The sequence below is a fragment of the Triticum aestivum genome, chromosome 5A, assembly GCF_018294505.1.
Source record: "Triticum aestivum cultivar Chinese Spring chromosome 5A, IWGSC CS RefSeq v2.1, whole genome shotgun sequence".
Taxonomy (NCBI): Eukaryota; Viridiplantae; Streptophyta; class Magnoliopsida; order Poales; family Poaceae; genus Triticum; species Triticum aestivum.
Genome location: NC_057806.1, coordinates 684704086 through 684725404, shown reverse-complemented (window position 1 = coordinate 684725404; position 21319 = coordinate 684704086). Strand labels below are relative to the sequence as shown.

The 21319-nt window shown below is 46.5% G+C and overlaps 2 protein-coding genes across 2 annotated transcripts; one reads left to right on the top strand and one right to left on the bottom strand.

The window, feature by feature from the left end:
- Positions 1-11906: 11906 nt before the first annotated feature.
- On the top strand, positions 11907-14613 carry LOC123105986 (post-GPI attachment to proteins factor 3). The gene is made up of 5 exons (XM_044528178.1): positions 11907-12317; positions 13107-13368; positions 13476-13675; positions 13759-13946; positions 14089-14613. Exons 1-5 carry the CDS (start codon positions 12208-12210, stop codon positions 14373-14375), a joined length of 1047 nt encoding a protein of 348 aa, XP_044384113.1. The 5' UTR covers positions 11907-12207; the 3' UTR covers positions 14376-14613.
- A 722-nt stretch (positions 14614-15335) lies between these two features.
- On the bottom strand, positions 15336-20440 carry LOC543228 (cyclin-dependent kinase A-1). The gene is made up of 8 exons (XM_044528176.1): positions 20224-20440; positions 19932-20116; positions 19458-19578; positions 16428-16601; positions 16085-16248; positions 15895-15982; positions 15726-15779; positions 15336-15642 (listed from the first exon to the last, which is right to left on the bottom strand). Exons 1-8 carry the CDS (start codon positions 20230-20232, stop codon positions 15553-15555), a joined length of 885 nt encoding a protein of 294 aa, XP_044384111.1. The 5' UTR covers positions 20233-20440; the 3' UTR covers positions 15336-15552.
- Positions 20441-21319: the final 879 nt, after the last annotated feature.

Below are 21319 nucleotides of genomic sequence, written 5' to 3'. Positions count from 1 at the left end.
TCGGCGAACAAGAGATGACTAACCCAAGGCAATTTTTAGCTCACCCTAATCCCTCGGTCAACATATCCTCCTCCTCCATAGAATTTCCACAACGAGGAGAGTTCCTCTGCACAGATAAGAAACAAATATGGCGATACGGGGTCTCCTTGTCTGAAGCCTCTTGAAGGTGTAAAGAATGGCTGAATTTCCCCATTAACTCGTACTGAGAATCGAACTGATGTGACACATTTCATCACCAACCATACAAACTTGGGACTAAATCCCAACTTATGCATGATTGCCTCCAAGTAGTGCCACTCAACTCTATCGTATGCTTTCATCATGTCCAACTTCACTCCACACGAATAATTTTCCCCCTTCTTCCTTCTTCGCATTGTGTGTACACTTTCATAAGCGACTGGCACATTATTCGTGATAAGTCGTCCAGGCACAAACACACTTTGTTCTTCACTGATAATTCCTTCCTTATGCTCTCTCATACGGTTTGTGATCACCTTGGCCGCAATCTTGTAAAGGACTGGGCATAGATCAATAGGACAGTACTGAAAAATGGATTGGGGGTGTCATACCTTCAGTATAAGTGTGATAGAAGTATCATTCAAACCTACTGGTAGCTCCCCGTCATTTAAGAAATCCAATGATACGTCTCCAACGTATCTATAATTTTTTATTGTTACATGCTATTATATTATCCATATTGGATGTTTTATATGCTATTTTATATGATTTTTGGGACTAACCTATTAAGCTAGAGCCTAGTGCCAGTTTCTGCTTTTTCCTTGTTTTTGAGTTTTATAGAAAAGGAATACCAAACGAAGTCCAATTGACGTGCCAATTTTTGATGATTTTTTATGGACCAAAAGAAGCCCTCGAAGTAAAAGAGTTGGGCCAGAAGAGTCCCGAGCCATCCACGAGGGTGGAGGGCGCGCCCTGCCCCCCTAGGCTCACCCCCCCTATCTCGTGGATGACTCGGAGACCCCCCCTGACGTGAGACCGACGCCAAAAAATCCTATAAATATAGAAACCCCCGAAAAGAAACCTAGATTGGGAGTTCCGCCACTACAAGCCTCTATAGCCACCAAAAACCAATCGGGGCCCTGTTCCAGCACCCCATCGGAGGGGGGATCCATCACCGGTGGCCATCTTCATCATCCCAGCGCTCTCCATGACGAGGAGGGAGTAGTTCACCCTCGGGGCTGAGGGTATGTACCAGTAGCTATGTGTTTGATCTCTCTCTCTCTCTCTCGTGTTCTTGATATGGCACGATCTTGATGTACCGCGAGCTTTGCTATTATAGTTGGATCTTATGATGTTTCTCCCCCTCTATCTCCTTGTGATGAATTGAGTTTTCCCTTTGAAGTTATCTTCTCGGATTGAGTATTTAAGGATTGGAGAACACTTGATGTATGTCTTGCATGTGCTTATCTATGGTGACAATGGGATATTCACGTGATCTACTTGATGTATGTTTTGGTGATCAACTTGCGGGTTCTGTGACCTTGTGAACTTATGCATAGGGGTTGGCACATGTTTTCGTCTTGACTCTCCGGTAGAAATTTTGGGGCACTCTTTGAAGTTCTTTGTGTTGGTTGAATAGATGAATCTGAGATTGGGTGAGGCATGTCGTATAATCATACCCGCGGATACTTGAGGTCACATTGGAGTATCTAGGTGACATTAGGGTTTTGATTGATTTGTGTCTTAAGGTGTTATTTTACTACGAACTCTAGGGTTGTTTGTGACACTTATAGGAATAGCCCAATAGATTGATCGGAAAGAATAACTTTGAGGTGGTTTCGTGCCCTACAATAATCTCTTCGTTTGTTCTTCGCTATTAGTGACTTTGGAGTGACTCTTTGTTGCATGTTGAGGGATTGTTATATGATCTAATTATGTTATTATTGTTGAGAGAACTTGCACTAGTGAAAGTATGAACCCTAGGCCTTGTTTCGGAGCATTGCAATACCGTTTTTGCTCACTTTTACCACTTGCTACCTTGCTGTTTTTTATAATTTCAGATTATTAAAACCTATATCTACCATCCATATTGCACTTGTATCACCATCTCTTCGCCGAACTAGTGCACCTATACAATTTACCATTGTATTGGGTGTGTTGGGGACACAAGAGACTCTTTGTTATTTGGTTGCAGGGTTGTTTGAGAGAGACCATCTTCATCCTACGCCTCCCATGGATTGATAAACCTTAGGTCATCCACTTGAGGGAAATTTGCTTCTGTCCTACAAACCTCTGCACTTGGAGGCCCAACAATGTCTACAAGAAGAAGGTTGTGTAGTAGACATCATCCAACACCGCTTATGTAATGTCACTTTGTAACAGGTTCCAGTTGCGTTGATAAAAACCTGGTGTGAATCCATCGACACTCAGAGCTCATACGATCCAGTTTCTTCTGTAGTTGTCTCACCCGACGCGTGAGACAACCAAATTCTCGAACACTCCATGGCTCCAAGGTGCGCTTAGTTGGGTCAGGGAGTGATTTTTGCTAGAACTACGTCGGTATTTCCCCAAAGAGGAAGGGATGATGCAGCACATCGTTGGTAGGTATTTCCCTCAGTGATGAGACCAAGGTTATCGAACCAGTAGGAGAACCAAGCAACACTACGTAAACAACACCTGCACACAAATAACAAATACTCGCAACCCGTCGTATTAAAGGGGTTGTCAATCCCTTTCGGGTAACGGCGCCAGAAATTGGCAAACGGACGTGAGAGAGTTGTAAATATTGATAGATCGAACGCCAAATAAAATAAAGTGCAGCAAATGTTTTGTAAAGAAGTGCACCAAATAAAGAGATTTGATGTCAATTTGCTCTGTGAGTCGTGGTGAAATCTTGAAAGTAAAGAAGTGTTTTGGCAAGAAATTGTTAGAAAAGAATACAAGATTGAAAATGGTCTTCAGCAACGCTAGTTTGATCTACTAAAAATCAAGCAAATTTACAGAATCATGATAGTGAAGAATGGTAAGCATATTGATTTTTGGACATAAACATGGAGTGGTAATGGGCCATTGAAGGACCAATTTCCTGATCTCTTCAGGATATGTAATGAACAAACTAAAATTGTGAAACAAATGGCTGAGAGCAACTGGAACATTACCTTTAGAAGATGGTTAGACTCTAACTAGATGATCCAGTTGCATATATTGATAATTAATGGTGTAACCTGTTTGGCTGGCGCATAAGGAGGAAGATATACCAAGATGGATTTGGAGTAGAAATGGTAAATTTATAGTTAAATCAATTTATAATCACTTGTTTGATGTGGGACCTGGTAGATCATTTAAACATATGTGGAAAGAAAATTCTACTCTAAAAATCATGATTTGTCGCTAGTTACTTTGGCATAATGCAATTACCACAAAAGATAACATGCTAAAAAGAAAGTGGACGGATGACCTTTTGTGTCATTTTTCTCATGAGGTTGAGAATATTAATCACCTCTTCTTTAGATGCCCTGCAGTAAAGTATATGTGGAGTATTGTTTGTAAATACGTAGGAGCAATATGTTGCCCTGCATGTTTTACATAATATTTTTGGTGGATCCCCAACTTTATTCCACAAAGAAGGAACCTACATATTGTAGGAATTGTCGAGAAGTGCTGGGCTCTCTAAAAACTGCATAATCAAGCTTATTTGGAGGGGAGGGGTACGACTGAATTTATCTGTTGTGCGTGCTAGTTTATGAGTTATTTGGGCAGGACTAAAAATGAAGGAGATCGTCTGGCGCTGGAGAGAGAAGTCGAAACTTTGCATGATGTGGCACCAGGAATTAATGCATGATGGAAGAGAGGTTGGATTGGGAGGAGACACACTCATGCTGGAAGCAACAACCTGCAGATGATGAGATGAAGCTAGAGAAGACAGTGGTGCTGAAGCAATGGAACAAGATAACAGAGCAACTTATGCTAATGTTGATGAATGTTGGAGCGATGGTGGAGATCCACTCGTGTGTAATATCTACTGCTAGGTTATTTGTATTTCCTCTGTGTTTTGCTGCTAACAATGCATGAAGCAAGAGGGGTGGTGTTATGTGTTGGGCACCTGGAACTTGCATTTTTAAGTTCTCGAACCTTTTTTAGTTTTTGATTTGCACTAGGATGTTGCTTCACTTCAGTTTCGTTCTGCTATATCCGATATTGGAACCCAATCCACTTCGGATCAAATGAAGAAAAAACGCATGTCATCAACACGCTCTGTCCATGTAAGGCCCACGAGTGTTGTCCAGCCTATATATGTTCCATTTCTTCATCTCACCTTCTTGTGTCTCTTATTTGGTCACCTGCATATGTGATTACAGGGTGAGCATATGCAAAGCACAATTGTTTGTTGTGTGCAATGGGTGTTTTCTCACCCTTTCAAACATATGAACCGGTGAAGTAATCCTAGTGCAAACTGCAATAATATATGGATCGTACCGATGCAAAGCGCAACATTTGAAGAACTAGTGATCAGTCGGGTGGCTGGTAGAGGGGTTCTAACCCCATGGTGAATTGATCTACGCTCGCAAAATGATATGGAACCACATCTCTAGAAAAAACCTTTGGCCAGAGAATAAACATTGATCATCAAGAAGTACATGTGAATAATCCACATTGTGTTGTCGCGAAAAAAACAAAACAAAACAATGACCACATGTAACGTCCTTGCTTCCCTACATCATTTTTGGGCCTCTTGCATTTTTGGCCCAGTTGCTAGACTAAAATGCGGCTGACCATGTTCAACACCTCGTTTGGTAGCTCACATCACGTCGATGGTCTTTCTTGTGTCTATTATTTGGTCACCTGCATATGTGATTACAGGGTGAGCGGATGGAAAACACAATTGTTTGTTGTGTGCAATGGGGTGTTTTCTCACCCTTTCAAACATAGTGATCTCACACCCCTATGCACCACACTAACAAGCACATTAGAGAATATTAACACCAACAGGCACACTATGAACACACAACACATCCTATATACATAAGAAGTTAATCCCCGCTATCATATTTATCTCAACATGCACACATGCCACCTCATCAAAGGCCCACCACTACATGTATGAGAAAAAATCCATTATCAGTTGATCGCATGCACTCCTTCCATCTCACCATACATGCCACATCATTAAAGATCCACTCAACATGCATGAAAAAAATTTCCATTACATTATGCTACTTATATTCAAAATATTTTTTGACTACACAATAATCAAATAAAATATATAATATTTATTTTTAGCTTTAGTTCATACTCCCTCCATTCCAAAATAAGTGTCTTAACTTTGTACTAACTTTAGTACAAAGTTGTACTAAGGTCAAGACACTTATTTTGGGACGGAGAAACTATATTATTAATTCAATGATGGAAGCTTAATCAAATCACTGAAATATATTGCAAATAATTCCCGCAGCAACGCGCGAGGTATTCTCTAGTTAACACAAACATGCACATTATTAACACAACACATTAACATCTAACAATGCTAACATTAAGACGCTGGGCTTTTAAGACAGAAGGGGCATCTTTTTCACTTGCATAATAGCAGGTGATATTCCTATCAAAATATGGACAATTTGCAACACAATACAATAGACTACTACTATAGTTTACAAGGCCCTTGATAGTTACAACCTAGCCATGACAGACGCAGTGGTAGCAGTTGGTGTTGGAGTTGTGAGCATCGAAGATCTTGACCTTGAAACACCATGGGTCGAGCTTGAAGACTACAACGTCGTTGACTTGCACCTTGTGATTCAGGTAGAACACATGCCAGTCCCGCCCCATCACCACCTCACTACCGAACTCCTTCACCTTCGTAAAGGTCTCACACCAGTTGCAGACGGCAACTGGCACAGACCGGGGAAAAGGCATGCGGATCCAGGTCTGCAGAGGCTTCGAAAAAGCTTGTGTGACAACAAGGAAGTATAGGTCATCTTATGCGATCTGCACGTAGAACCGGTGTGGCACCGTTTGTTAGAAATATACCCTATAGGTAATAATAAAGTATTACTTATTTCCACATTAGTAATTAATGTATATATTTCTATGTTATAATTGCAATGACTCTTGAATGAGAGATTCAGAGGAAAACTCAGTTGCATGTGTGAAACATAAACACCAAATATATCCCTAGTCTCGCCTCTTATACTAGCTCATATATTGCAGATGATCCTGTTTTCTTGATCATAGAAATTATTAAAGTACTGAGGATGGCGACAGTAATGAGAACACATTGTTGGTTGAACAATGGTGTTGGATACACCAAAATTTATGATATATTGCAAGATCATATCTTCACTTAGTTGTCAGTATAATCATATAGTAAGTTACTACCTCTGTCCTGGTTTATTAGCCCCCTTGTATTTTGGGCCATACTTTGACCTTTAATTTAACGACCAAAAATAAGTTATATACCACAAAAATACTATCATCGAAAACCTCTTTCGAATATGAATCCAACAATATAAGCTTTGTGGCATACAACTTTTTTTGGTAGTATTACGGTATCCATTATCATCTAGCCAGACAAGCATGGTTGTGATCACGAGGATACCACAATAAGAAAACGAGAAAAGAGAGCAAAACTGCTAAAGAGGATAATTTGATATTATATACCTATAAGTCTTGCCCCGAGTTTTGTATCATATTGTGAAGTAAAGGGAACTGTGTGTGAAAAACAAAAGCTTCATTAGATAAAGACCATCGTCTATGTGTGGAAGTTAACATGGGTGTTTATATCCCACTGTTAATTATTAACCGAAAGATATTCCAGGTTATGTCTGCATATTACTGAAACTGCAGGGTCACACACTTAATGGCTAGTGATTTGTTAGAGAACCAGGTGGTCATAGGAGAATGAGAGAAGAACACCGAAACAACTCTGGATGGCCCTGGAAGTGTTCTAGATGCATCCGGGAGCGTCGCGTGGATGCCCGGGAATGTCTCAGAAGTACCCAGGAGCATCCCAAAATGTTTAGAAGGCACTAGAAGGTTTCAGACTATTCCAGACGGTGATAATGAGTTGTCCACTTGGCTGCCCAAGGGGCAGTGCCACATGGGCCCTGATGGGCCCCTATAGTGGGGTCAGGAAGGAGGAGTGGGTGTAAAGCCAGGAGGCAGAATCCTAGGAGGACTCCACCTCCTGGTGCGTCGGCCCCAACGGTGGCTCCCTCCCCAATTTGGTTGGCCCTCCCCGGCCTCCTATAAATAGTGGGGAGGGGCGCACCCCAAAGGATACAAGTCCCAAGGCAGTTGCTCCCCTCCCCCGCGCCACCTCCCCCTCTTGTATATTTGACCGGCACGCTGCTAGGCCGCTCCTCCCTCTAGTTCTCTCGGCGTTCTTTCTTTGTCCTGAACGATGAAGTGCTAGCGGATCACTTCTTCAGTGCGCGTGGATACCGCAGAGGAGATGTGTACTTTGACTCTCGACGAGTGGAAAATTCTCAAGGTTGCGAGGTATAAACCTAGTTGCAGGAATCGTTGAATCATCACCAACATCTTCTTCCTCTCTAATGCGTTCTTGTTGGTGAAATTGGATCTATCCATTATCTTCATAGTGATCATGGGCTTGATCGTATAGCGTAAAAAATATTGCATAGTACATTCCCCTACATCGGTTGATGGTGCCCCGACCGAGGGGTCTCTCAACACGTTGGTTCCCTACCTCATGGGTCGGGCTGAGGACCCCTAGCTCGGTTCCATCATGGGCCACATTTAGAGGCACCCCATGACAAATTATATGAAGACTCTGGAAGACATGGCATACAATCCGAAGATATCGGAGCCATGGAGGACTCTGCCTCCACCAACGTAGCCGAACAAGATCTATAACCCTAGTACCCCTAGTATGTTGTATAAGCCGGGGGTCGGGCTCATCGATAGGACAACTTACAATCCCATGATATTCACATGTACTTTGTACACACCCCAACACAATATATACAAACGGGGGTAGGATATTATCTCCACCATGAGAGCTCGAACCTGGGTAAAACCTTGCTCTTTGTTACCATCTAGCTCAATTGCCTAGCCAGGATACCCCACCAAGGGGTCTACCAAGTTTAGCTCCGACAGTGGTGGCCCATGCAAGCCCCGCTAGGTGAACTCATGAGCTTGATGGGAGTCAAGGCTAGAATTCAGATCGGTGCCGGCGCGATCTAAATGTCGGGCCAGGTGTTCGTCTTTGGCGGCGCTGACTCGACTAGTCACCTCGGCCAGGTCAAGACCTACACTCCAAGAAAATCACCAGGTTTGGCAACCTGGAGCACTCTGCGGACTCCGCGGAGAGCTAATCCTCCATGGTTTGGTGTCACACAAGGTCCAAGAGCAGCAGGACCCGGTTCTCTCAGACTCGATGTCAGGTCGGATCCAGGATCCACCAGAAGAAGTGGAACTTCTCAACCCATCTCATCATCGCCAATGCCGATGAAGTATCTCACCGGAAGAAGTCGGATTCTATTCTGATTATTTCGGTTGTTAATTTCCAAGGAACTGGAAATTTTGAAACCCGAATAAACCGAACCAAATTATGTATAACCGAATAAGTCAAGCACCCACCCCCTAAGACCTTGTATAATGCAAGGTGTTTAAGAGGTGCTTGAAGAAATAAACCAAGCTTTTCTTAAGCACCGGTGCTTATTTATACAGGATAGACGCTTAATTAGGCGTCCCTCCTCTAGAAATAGACACTGGTGCTTCAGAAAAACCTGATTTATTTTTTAAGCACTTTTCTAAGGACATAGCATTGTACAAGGCCTAAGAGAATCTATAGTCGGACCTCTCAAACCCGCCTCATACGCTGGGGCGGGCCGCCAGATCACTGACTGGGCATGTTTTTTTGACCCAGACAAACACCTCAAACGGGCCTCAGACGCCCGAGCTGACCGGCACCCCCCATATCCAGCCCAAATATGGGGCAGATATGGGGGCGCCCGGGCACACCCGCCACGTCGGACCCGGCCCATGCTGGCCCATCCGACCCCACTTATATTCGTCCCCATCCTCTCGCCGGAGCAAACCCTAACCACTTCACTCCACTCGCTCCCCTCCCCTACGCCTCCCAAACTCGTCTCCGGCGTGGCGAGCAGCAAATCGGACTCCAACTAGTTCGGATCTGTCGACTAGGGTGTCATCCCATGTGGGTCGGAGGAGGCAATGGCAGTCCGCATTGCACTCCGCCGCTCCCCGGAGGACAGCACCCGACCGACGGACGGATCCGTCCGCCGCGACGCCATAGCGTCGGCTCACGGGGCGCTCGGTTCCTCTAGTGCTGGATCCTTGTGGTCCCGGCAGCCGAAACACCTCTCCTTCCTGATCACCGGTTGGGCAGAGTATGAGTCCCACCGAGAACGGGCGGCCCGCCGTGGGAAGGAGAGGATAAGTTCCAACGACACCCATATCACAACGAAAATGGCGGCGGCCGCAGAGGAGGAAACCATTTGTGCGCGCATTGTGAAGAAATGTTAGCGGAGGAACACGCGTGCCCTCGCCCGAGAGCAGAATCGGGCGGTCTGTGTCATGGTCGGACTGCCACCGAAGGAGGAGAAGGAGGGCAATGATGGCGACGAGCAGATCCGGCTCGATCCGTACAGCGTCTTCGACCGGCACTTCCGCGAGAAGGACGACAAGGGCGGCTCTGGATGAACTCCACCATAGCCAAACATGCCAAATTTTGGTAGTCCGATGACATGTTTAGTGTACTGTGATGGAGTAGCCGGACGATGCATGTGCGTCGACGTAGTTGCATGATTTTGTATGGATTTGAGATATGGTAATTGAGGTGTCCGGATATGGATTACATTTTTAAGGAGTTCGGTCAATTCCCACAGAAGCGTCCGCGGGTGTTTGAGGGGTTAGATTTGCCTAAGTCTAGCTATAGATAGATGCTCTAAGAGCAACTTCAACAGGCCGACCCAAACGGACGGCGGTGATTTCGTCCGCTTTTTGTCCGTTTGGGTCGGCCAGACGGGCACGGATGCCCGCTTCGGCATTTGGGTCGGCGCCTGCGCCCAACGCTGGCCGATACCCATTTTGACGGCGCCAAAAAAATGAACGCATGCATATTAAAAAAAGAGAAACAACATTAATTAAACATTAAAGCCGGCCACGAAGGTCGGCGAGAGTCCACGCGTCCACACATTTGCATTTAAAAAAACAGCCTAAACTACGAGGCGGCGCGCTGCCCTAGGCGTCGTCGTCCTCGGGGTCCGTGAGGTCGATGAGCGTCGGCGCCGGCCCGGCCCAAGCGAACGTCGTGTTCCAGAGCGCCGCCATGTCGGGCTATGCCGGCGCAGGCAGTGCCGGGGCGGGGGGTGTGCGGCCGCCTGTGCAGCCGCGGCCTGGCGCGCCTCCTCCTAGGCCTCGCGCTGCTCCTCCTCGAGGTCGCGCTCGAGCATCTCCTTGTACTCACCGCGACGGCGCTCCTCTGCCAGCCGGCGCTGGCGCCACATCTCGAGGTACGCCTGCTCCTGCACCGGCGTCGCCCCCAGCCAAACCGGTGGCGCGGACACCCACTCGCGCACCACTCCATTCCAGGAGAAACGCGCGATGGGCTCGGGTTCGGGCTCCGGCTTGATGGGGGACGGCGGGGTCACCGGCAGCACCACGCTGTCGCCCGCCGCAGAGAGGGCAAGGGCCTGTGCCATTTTCCGCCTCGTAGCGGGCCTCCTCTTCCGCCTCCGCCCTGCGCCGCTCGTCCTCCTAGCTCTCCCGGTAGACGGCCGCAAGGGCCGCCTGGTCCTCCTCGCGGACGACGAGCAGCGTTGGCCTCCGGTCGACCTCGCGCACGCCCCGTCGCCTCGCCTCCTCGTGCTCGAAGGCGAACCACCTTGCCCAGTTGGGCGAGTGGGTTGCGTAGGCCTTGTCGAGGCGCTGCTCCGGCGTCAGCAGCGCCCGTCGGCGCCGCACCTCCTCTGCGTGAGCATGAGCCGTCCGCGGTGCCGCCGGCACTGGGATCCTATCTGGATCCAGATGCCAGTCGTGCGGCAGCGTCACGTCCGGATACGACAGAGGCTGGCGGTTCTGCCAGTGCCACTCCGCCTGGTGCACTGGCACGTTGACGCGCTGCCTCTGTCGGCGAGGCGCCGACGGAGGTGGGAGGAACTCGGAGGGGAAAGGGGTGGCGGGTGACTTGCCTTGGCCTTGCTGCCGCTGGCGCCGGAGAAGAGGCCCATCTCGCTGTGGTTGTGGTGGCTAGGGTTTGCCGGCGACGAGGGAGCAAAGGTGGGCAGATGTGGACGGCGAGTATGGATGAGGACGGCCCCGCTGCACGGTCGGCTTAAAAAAGGACGAGCGTCGTCGCTGACGCGTGGGCCCGTCGTCATAAATTAAGCTGACCGCGTGGGCAGCGGGTAGTTGGACGGCCGCCATGTGGGGACGCTGCGGACAGCGGGAAAGCGCGCGAAGCGTCCGTTCGGCATCCGCGCCAACGCATTTGGGGCGCAAATTTGGACCGCAAATGCGTCGGCACGGACGACACGGACGTGATTTGGTTTTGGGTCGGCGCGTTGGGCCGTCACTTTTGTCCATACCGACTCAAACGGAGGTCCGCGGATGAAATGGATCGGTCCTTTGAAGTTGCTCTAAGGACGGAGGGAGGGCCATGTGAAATACAGGGAGACGCAAGGCGTAGCGTGGGCGGGATCCCCTCGATCTGCGCTTGTCAGCTGGAGAGGAGTTTGTTTATGTTGCGCCACCTCCTCGCCGGTCTCGTGGGCGCCCCCGCCCCATCACCGCCAGCAGCCAAACCAAACCAAATCCTGACACACCAAGAAGGCTGGCGCACGGCGCACGCACGTCCGTCCATCCACAAAGCCAGCCAGCCAGCGAGCGGGCGGGCGGGGGAGAGCAAGGAAACTCAAGTAAATATCCCGAACAAAACCTGTTGCCATCCATCGGTGGTCCGGCCTGGCCTCCGTCTAATCGTCCTCCGTGTCGATTTGCTCCCCCCCACACACGCGGAACACAGAGAGACCACCCCTACCGCGCCTCTCCTCGCCAGTCAATCAACCATCCAGCCAGCCAGCCAGCCAGCCAACCAATCACCCCCATCTCCCCCTCCCCCCTCGGAACTCCGTCTCGCGTGGATTAATGGATCTCCGCCCCGCCCCGCTCTCCCTCTCCCTCTCCCTCTAGCTGCTGCCGCTGCTTGCTAGTCCTCCCCGCCCCGCCCCGCCCGATTCGGAGCCGCGCGGACGGAGAGGAGGGGGGATGGGGCTCCGCAGGAGAGGGCCGCCGCTGCTGATGCTTCTCGGCCTGGCGGCCACGGCCTTGGCCGCCTCCGCCTCCGCCTCCGAGGGCGACGCCGATCCGCTCTACAGGTGGGACTCCCTTCCTCCCCGAGATTCCGCCCTTGCCTGTTTACTCTCCTTGGCAGTTGGGGGCGGTTCCCGCTCCTTGAGTTGCGTGTGCCTTGGTCTTGCCCGTCTCTGATGCCGATTGCGTATCGTGGAACAGTCTCGCCGACTGTCAGAGCTGCGTGCTAATAGTACGCTACGCGGCTCTCGCCTTCTTGCTGCTGCTGCTGCTGCTACCATCTTCTACCACATGCTGTTGATTGGTTGATTAACATTGATACTACCAGTACTAGTACTAGCACTACTGTGGTTTCTGGGGAACTGCAACTTCAACTAGTTTTGTAGTACTTCCCTAGAGCTGGGATGGGAAGATTTGCCCGCACTGTGTGCCACTTCCCTCCGTCCGGTTGTGTTTGCCCAACAATATAGTAATTTCAGCGACATATGTTTGCTTACTGCTGCCCATATCATCGACCTTGTCGGTTCAGTGCGTCCGTGTTATGGTTCGCGTGATCCGCAGCCGTGCCAGATCTCGTGTTAACATCACCAGCATTGGACCTGGAAATCTGTCTACCAACTCTCCATTGGATGCTTGAATTCAGATCTCGAATTCAGTCATATTCAGAATTTCGAATTCAGGAACATTAGCAACGACAAAGAAATACTACTCTGTACCGTCTTTTCATACCACTGCTGTATTTGGCTTTATGATGATGAAGATGCGCTGATTTCTTCATACAGTTTGAGACTTGGCCAGCAACCAACCAGCATCCTAGTAATTACTCATGTTTTCCTTGCGTTTTTTTTTACCAGAGCTTGCTTCGAAGAATGTCAAAGGACTGGCACCCTGAAAGAGGATTCTATCAAACACTGTGTTGTGCCGACCGATGACCAGCCCGCTGACAAGGCATGGTACGCGCACGAGCCATTGTACCTCCAGTGGAAGGAGTGGAACTGCAACAGCGAATGCCGATACCATTGTATGATGGAAAGAGAGCAGGAAAGGGAAGAGCTTGGGCTAGGGCCCGTCAAGTATCATGGCAAATGGCCTCTCAAACGTGCTTCTGTGTTTCAGGTACCTCTAGCTCCGTGTTAGTCTTTATGTCTTCATCAGTACCACAGTTAAAGCATTTTCTGTCTCATGTTCACTTACTTACATACTGGCTATTGTTTCATTTCTAGGAACCTCTTTCTGCAGCTCTATCTGCCCTGACTCTTCTCGTGCAGTTTAATGGATGGCTATCGTTTTTCCTCTTGCTTTCTTACAAGCTGCCTCTTAGGCCAGAAACTCATGCCACATACTACGAATACACCGGATTATGGCACATCAACGCGCTCTTGGCCATGAATTCGTGGTTCTGGTGTGCCATATATCACAGTTGGTACGTTCAGTCTAGCAGTCTACGTTTTCAGATGAGTTGTCTGTCGACAGTTAATTAATCCAGCTTGACCATCTCTATTACAGTGATACTGCTTGGACAGAAAAGCTGTATTTGTCATCAGCTGCTGCTTTTTTTGGTTACTCCCTCATCTTGGCCATACTGCGAACTTCGAATCTGAGGGATGAAGCTTCAAGAGTGATGGTTGCAGCTCCAATTCTGGCTTTTGTGACAACCCACATTTTGTACCTCAACTTCTACGAACTCGACAAAGGTATTCCAAATTCATGATAACTTGTTTTGCTTCTGCACGATCATAGAGAAAACTATATGCAGTTAAATTCTGAGATTGGTACTTCCTGGTGGTAGTGCTGGAAATTAAAATGCTTGGCTGTCCTAACCTTCTAATTCTGCAGGCCTGAACATGAAGGTTTGCACTGTTATTAGCGTTGCTCAGCTCCTTCTATGGACAGTGTGGGCTGCTATCACAAGGCATCCTTCACGCCTGAAGGTCGCCTTTGTTGCCATCGGTGGTGTCCTCTCACTATACCTGGAAGCACATGATGTCCCTCCGCGATGGGGATATGTTGATGGACACGCAATCTGCCTCGCCATGGCTATCCCCCTGTCATACCTCTGGTGGAGCTTCGCCAAGGAAGACGCCGAGATGCGCACGGCGGCAATCATGAAGAAGAAACGATAACAGGCTTCGCCAGACCAAATACTTCCATCTTTGGTGGTGTGAAAACTTGTCTCCACTCATCCAATGTAAAGATGAGTTTTTCATTGTAAATTTAGGAGATCTCGTATGTGAATTACTGTTTTTTCCATGCTACTTTTTGCCTCAGCTCAGGAGGTTTACATGGTTTGAAACTTGTGATAGCCCTTTGTATTTCTCCCATTTACAAACCAATTGAGTGTGTCCATCTCTTTTAGCTGCACTGGAAGCAGTTCTGATCTCTATGGATTTGATACCGGAACATGATCTTATGCTTTTGTGTCTTTGATTGATTATGAGATGGTACCCCCTTCGTTCCCTGGACTGCATACAAGCACACTAAGGGCCTCTTTGATCCGTGGGATTCTCAAAAAAACACAGGAATAGTGTCATGTCCTCTTGTACCCTACGTGATTTGGAGTAATGTTTGATAACACAAGGAAAAAACAAAGGAATCCAACAAAGAGGTTTGAGTGGATTATTATTTTTCTCCAAAATGTAGTACAAATGAATCCTATGAAAAACTCCTAAGGATTTCAATCCTACAAATCAAACGACCATCGTAGGAAAAAAATCCTAAAGATCCAAATCTTCCAAAAAACCTATGAAATTTCTATATTTATTACATATGTGACATGTACAAATCCACAGCGCTAAATTTTTTTTTGGTCCCCACATAGGCTTTTTTCTAGAACGGCCACATAAGGACTGGTTAGGCTTAGCACTGAACTACATACAATCAACCTAAATGTGTAGAGATAGCTAAAGACGCAGCCCGTTGTACTCCCTCCGTCCCAAAATCCTTGTCTTAGATTTGTCTAAATACGGATGTATCAAGTCACGTTGACAAGAATTTTGGGACGGAGGGGGGTATAACTCTAAATATGTTTAAGTGTTGAGTAAACAAGAAAACTAAAAGAGAGGAGCAAAATAATGGATGCCTCATTGAAAAATGAACACATGACAATATTTACGTTGAACAAAATAGAGACCAAGATGGTAATCTATTTAGTAGCAATCCTGAGTGCACCTCAAACACACCAGATCTGAAATATTCAGTTGACAGACAAAAATGCCGAAAAGGGGAAGGCAGAGCGTTCACAAAAGGAATGAAACGAGCAGCTCAGCTCATACATATGCCAGTCACTACCACATAGCGAGCTCACTGTACCATCTCCATGTCCTTGAAGTACTCATGCTCAAGAGCCTGCCTAGCCGTGATCCTCTTGTTTGGCTCGAACCGAAGCATTTTCTGCAATGAAACAAGAGGATATAATACAGTTACATTACATGATGCCATGTCCACGGTCGTAGGTGGATGTCTTCTTGACTTACCGAGAGAAGGTCCAGGCCAACAGGTTCAAGATTGGGGACAACGGTTGCAAGGTCCTGGAGAGCATCAGTGAAGGTTCCAAAAGGAATGTCAATGACATGATATATATAGGCCACTATAAACGTGCTTGCCATGAGCGTCTAATGAAAAGTTTAAGCGGTGGTCTCGCACCTCTGCCTGCCACCTGGGGAAGGCGGACTTGTAGTCAGGCAAGGAGCTCACGCCTGGCCAAGTTTGTTCATTTGGAGTGCCGAGTACCCTTCATTGGATAACCAGAACGCAACACACAAATCAGATGAATAGGCAAGAAGTGCACTCAGAAGATGAGAAATTGAATAGGAGGGCGTGGCAAGATCCGAACCTGAATATCTTAAATAGCTCATCAATCTCAGAATCGCCAGGGAACAGTGGTTTCTGGTTCACCATTTCTGCAAAGATACAGCCCACTGACCACACGTCAACTGGTGTGGAATACTGCCTTGCTCCAAGAAGGATTTCAGGAGCTCTGTACCATAATGTTACTACCTGAAAAATACTTGGTCAGTTGATGTGGCATGAAATTGGATAGATAGAAGAAGTATGAGCTTGTTTAGATGCAAAATCACATGTACACACTACGAGCAAAATAGCATCAACAAATTTATGACAAAGATCGCCCAGGACAGTTTTCATGGCCCCATGTAAACAAGTAATGAAGAAAGTACCTCATGAGTAAATGTACGGACAGGAATTCCAAATGCCCTTGCTAAACCAAAGTCTGCAAGCTTCAGTGCATTAGTACGCCGGTCTATCAATAAATTCTGAGGTTTCAAATCTCGATGAAGAACTCTATGAGAATGACAGTAAGCAACGCCGCGGAGTATCTGATAGAGATATGACTGGAGAAAGAAGAAAACAGTCACATACTCACATACCAAGATGCAACCAGAAGTTAATGCATTTTCTGAGTCAAACATGAATATGCTTGAATGAAGGTGCAAAAACAGCAAAACAGGATGTAGCGCTTGCACTCATTCTACATTTATTACTTTCTGTATAAGAGTATAAGTATCTCAATAAAGTACTGTTGCATGAACTTGATGTTTACCTACACAACTTAGTTGATCTAAAATGTGTTGCAACAATTCATATTGAAAGCAAACTCTTAACATTACCTGCAAAACTATATGCCAACGAACAGGTAATACTAATCTGAGAATAATATGTCAAGAAATGTGCTAACTACTTTGATCAAAGGACCACAGACCATGGCTGTCAGAAGTGTTTGTTGAAGGACACGGTGCCAGTTCTGTGTGCAGTAAGTTGTTACACAAAGACAGCAAGCATGACACAAATGGTGCCCACATGGAGATCATACAGTGCTGGGGTGATGGTGGTGGTGCCACACTGCCAATCATTTATAGCAACAAACTACCTACTGCTAAACAGTTAAGACATGTTTTATTTACAGCTTGCAGGAGTTACTGTGGAGTAAAGAGTGTTGCACAGTACATCTAGTTTGAGGAGATAGGCTCCGCTGGCCAGCTATCCTGTTTGGTACTAGAGCCCATCGCAGTCCTAGAAAGCAATACTGATTATCTGTTCCTACAGTGTATCCATGTTACCCAGAGCCATGTACTAACATTGTTGAAAGTTTGAGACAAGGTTAAAAAGAACTCCAACGTTCACTTTGAGATCTCAGAAATTCCCACATTAAGCAGATAAAATAGAGAAAGATTACAGCATTTATTTTGGTTGGCCCAGTTAATAACAGTGAAGATAATCCAATGAACATTGAAACGGTTACATTTGTAAAAGAAATACGACTACATTTCCAACAACAAACATTCCATTTGTAAAGCAAACACAGCTCTGTTTTCAAACTATTCATTTTAACATCTGTTGGGACAGGAATTAGCTAGCTCAAGAATAATAAAGTCGAATCTTACCACAACAATGTAGTTACAGTGTACTGTATCTCTAAATTAAACATACATATATGCCCAAACATCACAATGTGCATAAAACCTAAATACCAGTGACATTCAGTGCAACAAGTTCAACAATGAACTAATGTGCACGCAATACAGACAAGGGTACCTCTGAGTCAGACATGAATATGCTTGAATGGAGGCATAAAACCAGCAAAATAAGATGCAAGGCTTGAACTGGTGCTATATTTTGTTACTCTCTGTGTAACAGTGTAAGCCTCTTAATAAAGTAACATTACATGAACTTCATGTTTACCTATACAATTCGTTTGATCTAAAATGTGTTGCAAGTTGCAACAATTCATATTGTAAGGAAACTCTAACATTACCTGCAATACTATAATGCCAAGAAACAGGTAATACTAATCAGAAAATAATATGTCAAGAAATGCACCAACTACTTTGACCCAAAGACCACAGGCCATGGCTGTAAGAAGTGTTAGTTGAAGGACATAGTGCCAGTTCTGTGTGCAGTAAATAGTTACATAAAGACAGCAAGCATGACAGAAATGGTGCCCACATGGAGATCATACAGTACTGGGTTGATGGTGGTGGTGCCACCCTGCCAATCATTTATAGCAACAAACCTACCGGTAGCAGTGAAGACATGTTTTATTTACAACTTACAGGAGTTACTGTAGAACAAAGAGTGTTATACAGTACATCTAATTTGAGGAGGAGATAGGCTCCATTAGCCAGCTATCATGTTCGGTACTAAAGCCCAAGGCAGTCCTAGAAAGCAATATGGATTATCTGCTCCTGTAGTGTATCCATACTATATCGTGACAGGTTAAAAAGAACTCCAACCTTCGCTTTGAGATGTCAGAAATTCCAACATTAAGCAGATGAAATAGAGAAAGATTGCAACAATTTATTCTGGTGGGCCCAGTTTATAACGATGGTGATAACCTAATAAATATTGAAATGATTATATTTGGTGAAGAAATAGAATTACATTTCCAACAATAAACATTGCATCTGTAGAAATCAAATACTCCCTCCGTTCCGAAATATAAGTCTTTTTAGACATTACAAGTGGACTACAACATACGGATGTATGTAGACATATTTTAGAGTGTAGGTTCACTCATTTTGCTCCGTATGTAGTCACCTATTGAAATCTCTAGAAAGACTTATATTTAGGAACGGAGGGAGTACAAGCCTGTTTTCCAACTATTGATTTTGAACATCTCTTGTGACAGGAATTCAGCTAGTTCAAGACTGATAAAAGTCTAATCTTACCATAACAATGTAGGTACACGGTACCTCTAAAGTAAACATGCATATATGTCCAAACATCACATGTGCAAACAATGAACTAGCACACACACAATACAGACAAGGGTACTCTTCCCCAACTGTGCATACTGGTTTACGCTATGTGTGGCCCAAGTGAACAGCAAAACGGGCACTGTCCTGCCATATAAAACAGAGTGACATAAGAAGACAGGTGAGCACAAGACGTAATGTGGGTTCTGTCTCTGTCTTGTCTTGAATAATTGCACAACAAAGGAGAGCTAACTATTCTTTTACACGAAACAAGAAGCCGCTGGACTAACACTGTGATCTATAACAAGTGTAAAACCAAGAGACGTCCCTTGGTTACATTACTTGTGCTGCTCCACACTCACATTATTCTATCACTCCCAGCACTACCGAGTTGTATGGCATGCATAATCATTGATCAATAACAAACGTACAAATATGTGTTCAAGCAAATAAATACGGAAAGCAATAGAAGCAAGTCGATGTGACATTGCTCACCTTGATCAAGGCGGGGCTCTTGGCAAACTCTGGACAGGAGTCCATGAACTTCTTCAGGTCCAGATCCAGGTACTCAAAGACGAGCCATATGCGCTTCTCGCTGTGGACAACATCGTGCAGCCTGCGGGCGAGGAATGGGCAGAGCTTCTCAGTATAGCAACAATGCAAACCATCTATACTAACACTCACCCTATAAATAGATGGATAAATAAATAGCAACATCACTGGCAGTACTAGCACGTTTCATAGGTTCTAAATCCGGCCTGTTCATTTACTGTTGCATAAAAGCGAAGGCCATCCATCTCCATCTCCATCTCGACTTAATGCCCACTTCAATCAATCAAAATCAATCAATCAAGCAGTTAATCCGAGCTAGTTGAGGCAAACCAATGCCCGATCCTAAATAAATAAATCCGGAGCAGGTAACTAACAAACGGGGGGACGGGGTGAGGAGGAGGAGGAGAGACGACGCACTTGACGATGTTGCCGTGCTGCATCTCCTTGAGGAGCGAGATCTCGCGGATGGCGGTGGAGGGGACGCCCTCGTCCTCCTGCTCCAGGCGGATCTTCTTGAGCGCGATGGTCTCGTTGGTGGTCCTGTCCCGGGCCTTGTACACCACCCCGTACGTGCCCTCCCCGATCTTCTCCACCTTCTCGTACTGCGCGCACAAACACACCACACGCGCGCGCTTTGAGAAGACAAGAACAAAAACAAGATCGGATCGGAGGACCGAAACCCTCGTACGCTCGCGCGGCGCCGGGTTACCTGCTCCATCGGGTCGGCGTCCAATGCTACGGCGGCGGCGGCGGCGCGGGCGTGGGAAATGGGTGAGGAGGCGGGAGGGGGGAGAGGAGGAAGCGGGGGAGGGGAAGGGGAAGGGGATCACGGGGAGGAGGGGCGGGGAGAGCGGCTGCGGCGGGCGAAGCTGCTGCTGCTGCTGCTGCTGCTGCCGCCATTGGGGGGGGTGGGGGGGAGGGGGAGAGGGGGTCGCGCCGTTGGGGGGTGGGCTGGTCCTCCTCGCTTCTATTTCTCGCTCGCTTTTATCTGCTGTGTTGACTGAAGCCTGAAGCTTTTTCTCCTTCAGTCCACCCCACACCCTCCCCTCCTCTTGGCTGGCTTTTGGTGGCTTTTTTCTTATCAATCTTGGTGGGGTTTTTGTAAGGGTTTTATCTTTCTTCCCCTTCTTTTTGTTGGATTGGGATGGATCTAGTGAGCCTCCTCCTATTTTTTATTCGTTCAAGTTGAATAAGATTAGGAAAAATTGGCGGAATCTGAGCCCTGATGTCGTTGTTTATCGTGTACTCTCGAAAAAAATGTTGTTGTTTATCGTCTCCTGGACTCTCTCTTGTGCTACCATCTGCATTGTTAAGTACGACATGTCACGTCTTCTAGCTTGCATTATCATGGCGTGTTGAACTTGTGCTCGGCTCGAACAACAAGTAGGCATTATAATTTGGTTGGACTGTGTGGTTTTCGTGGGTCTAGCGGCGCTGTTTAGTGCATTATTATGTTCTATTGTTTTATTGCTTGTTGGGACCTCTTTTGGGTTATTATTTGGATTGTCAAGATGTCTACTGGATGGTACCAGTAATGCATGTTACCTGTTCTTGCATTCATCAATGGTGTATTGAATTTGTGCCCGGCTCAATTGTTACACTCCCGGTAAGTGTTATAACTTGACTGAGCCACACAATTTTAGTTGGTCTAGCGGTTCCCGAAGCCTGGTAATCATTGGAGATGCCTCACGTGGAATTCGTCTTCTTTCTACAAATCTCTCCCGTTTCTTCATCTATTGCAAGGTGCCTCCTTCGTTCTCGTTGTAAAATATCTATTATATGAATGACGAAAACTACAGTTTGGA

Coding starts and splice junctions, on each gene's coding strand:
- LOC123105986 (XM_044528178.1), top strand. CDS start 12,208: ATGGGGCTCCGCAGGAGAGGGCCGCCGCTGCTGATGCTTCTCGGCCTG. Junction 13,369..13,475: donor AACGTGCTTCTGTGTTTCAG/GTACCTCTAGCT, acceptor TTTCATTTCTAG/GAACCTCTTTCTGCAGCTCT. Junction 13,676..13,758: donor TGTGCCATATATCACAGTTG/GTACGTTCAGTC, acceptor TCTCTATTACAG/TGATACTGCTTGGACAGAAA.
- LOC543228 (XM_044528176.1), bottom strand. Junction 16,602..19,457: donor AGAGCCCCGCCTTGATCAAG/GTGAGCAATGTC, acceptor TTCTTTCTCCAG/TCATATCTCTATCAGATACT. Junction 15,643..15,725: donor TTGGCCTGGACCTTCTCTCG/GTAAGTCAAGAA, acceptor GTTTCATTGCAG/AAAATGCTTCGGTTCGAGCC.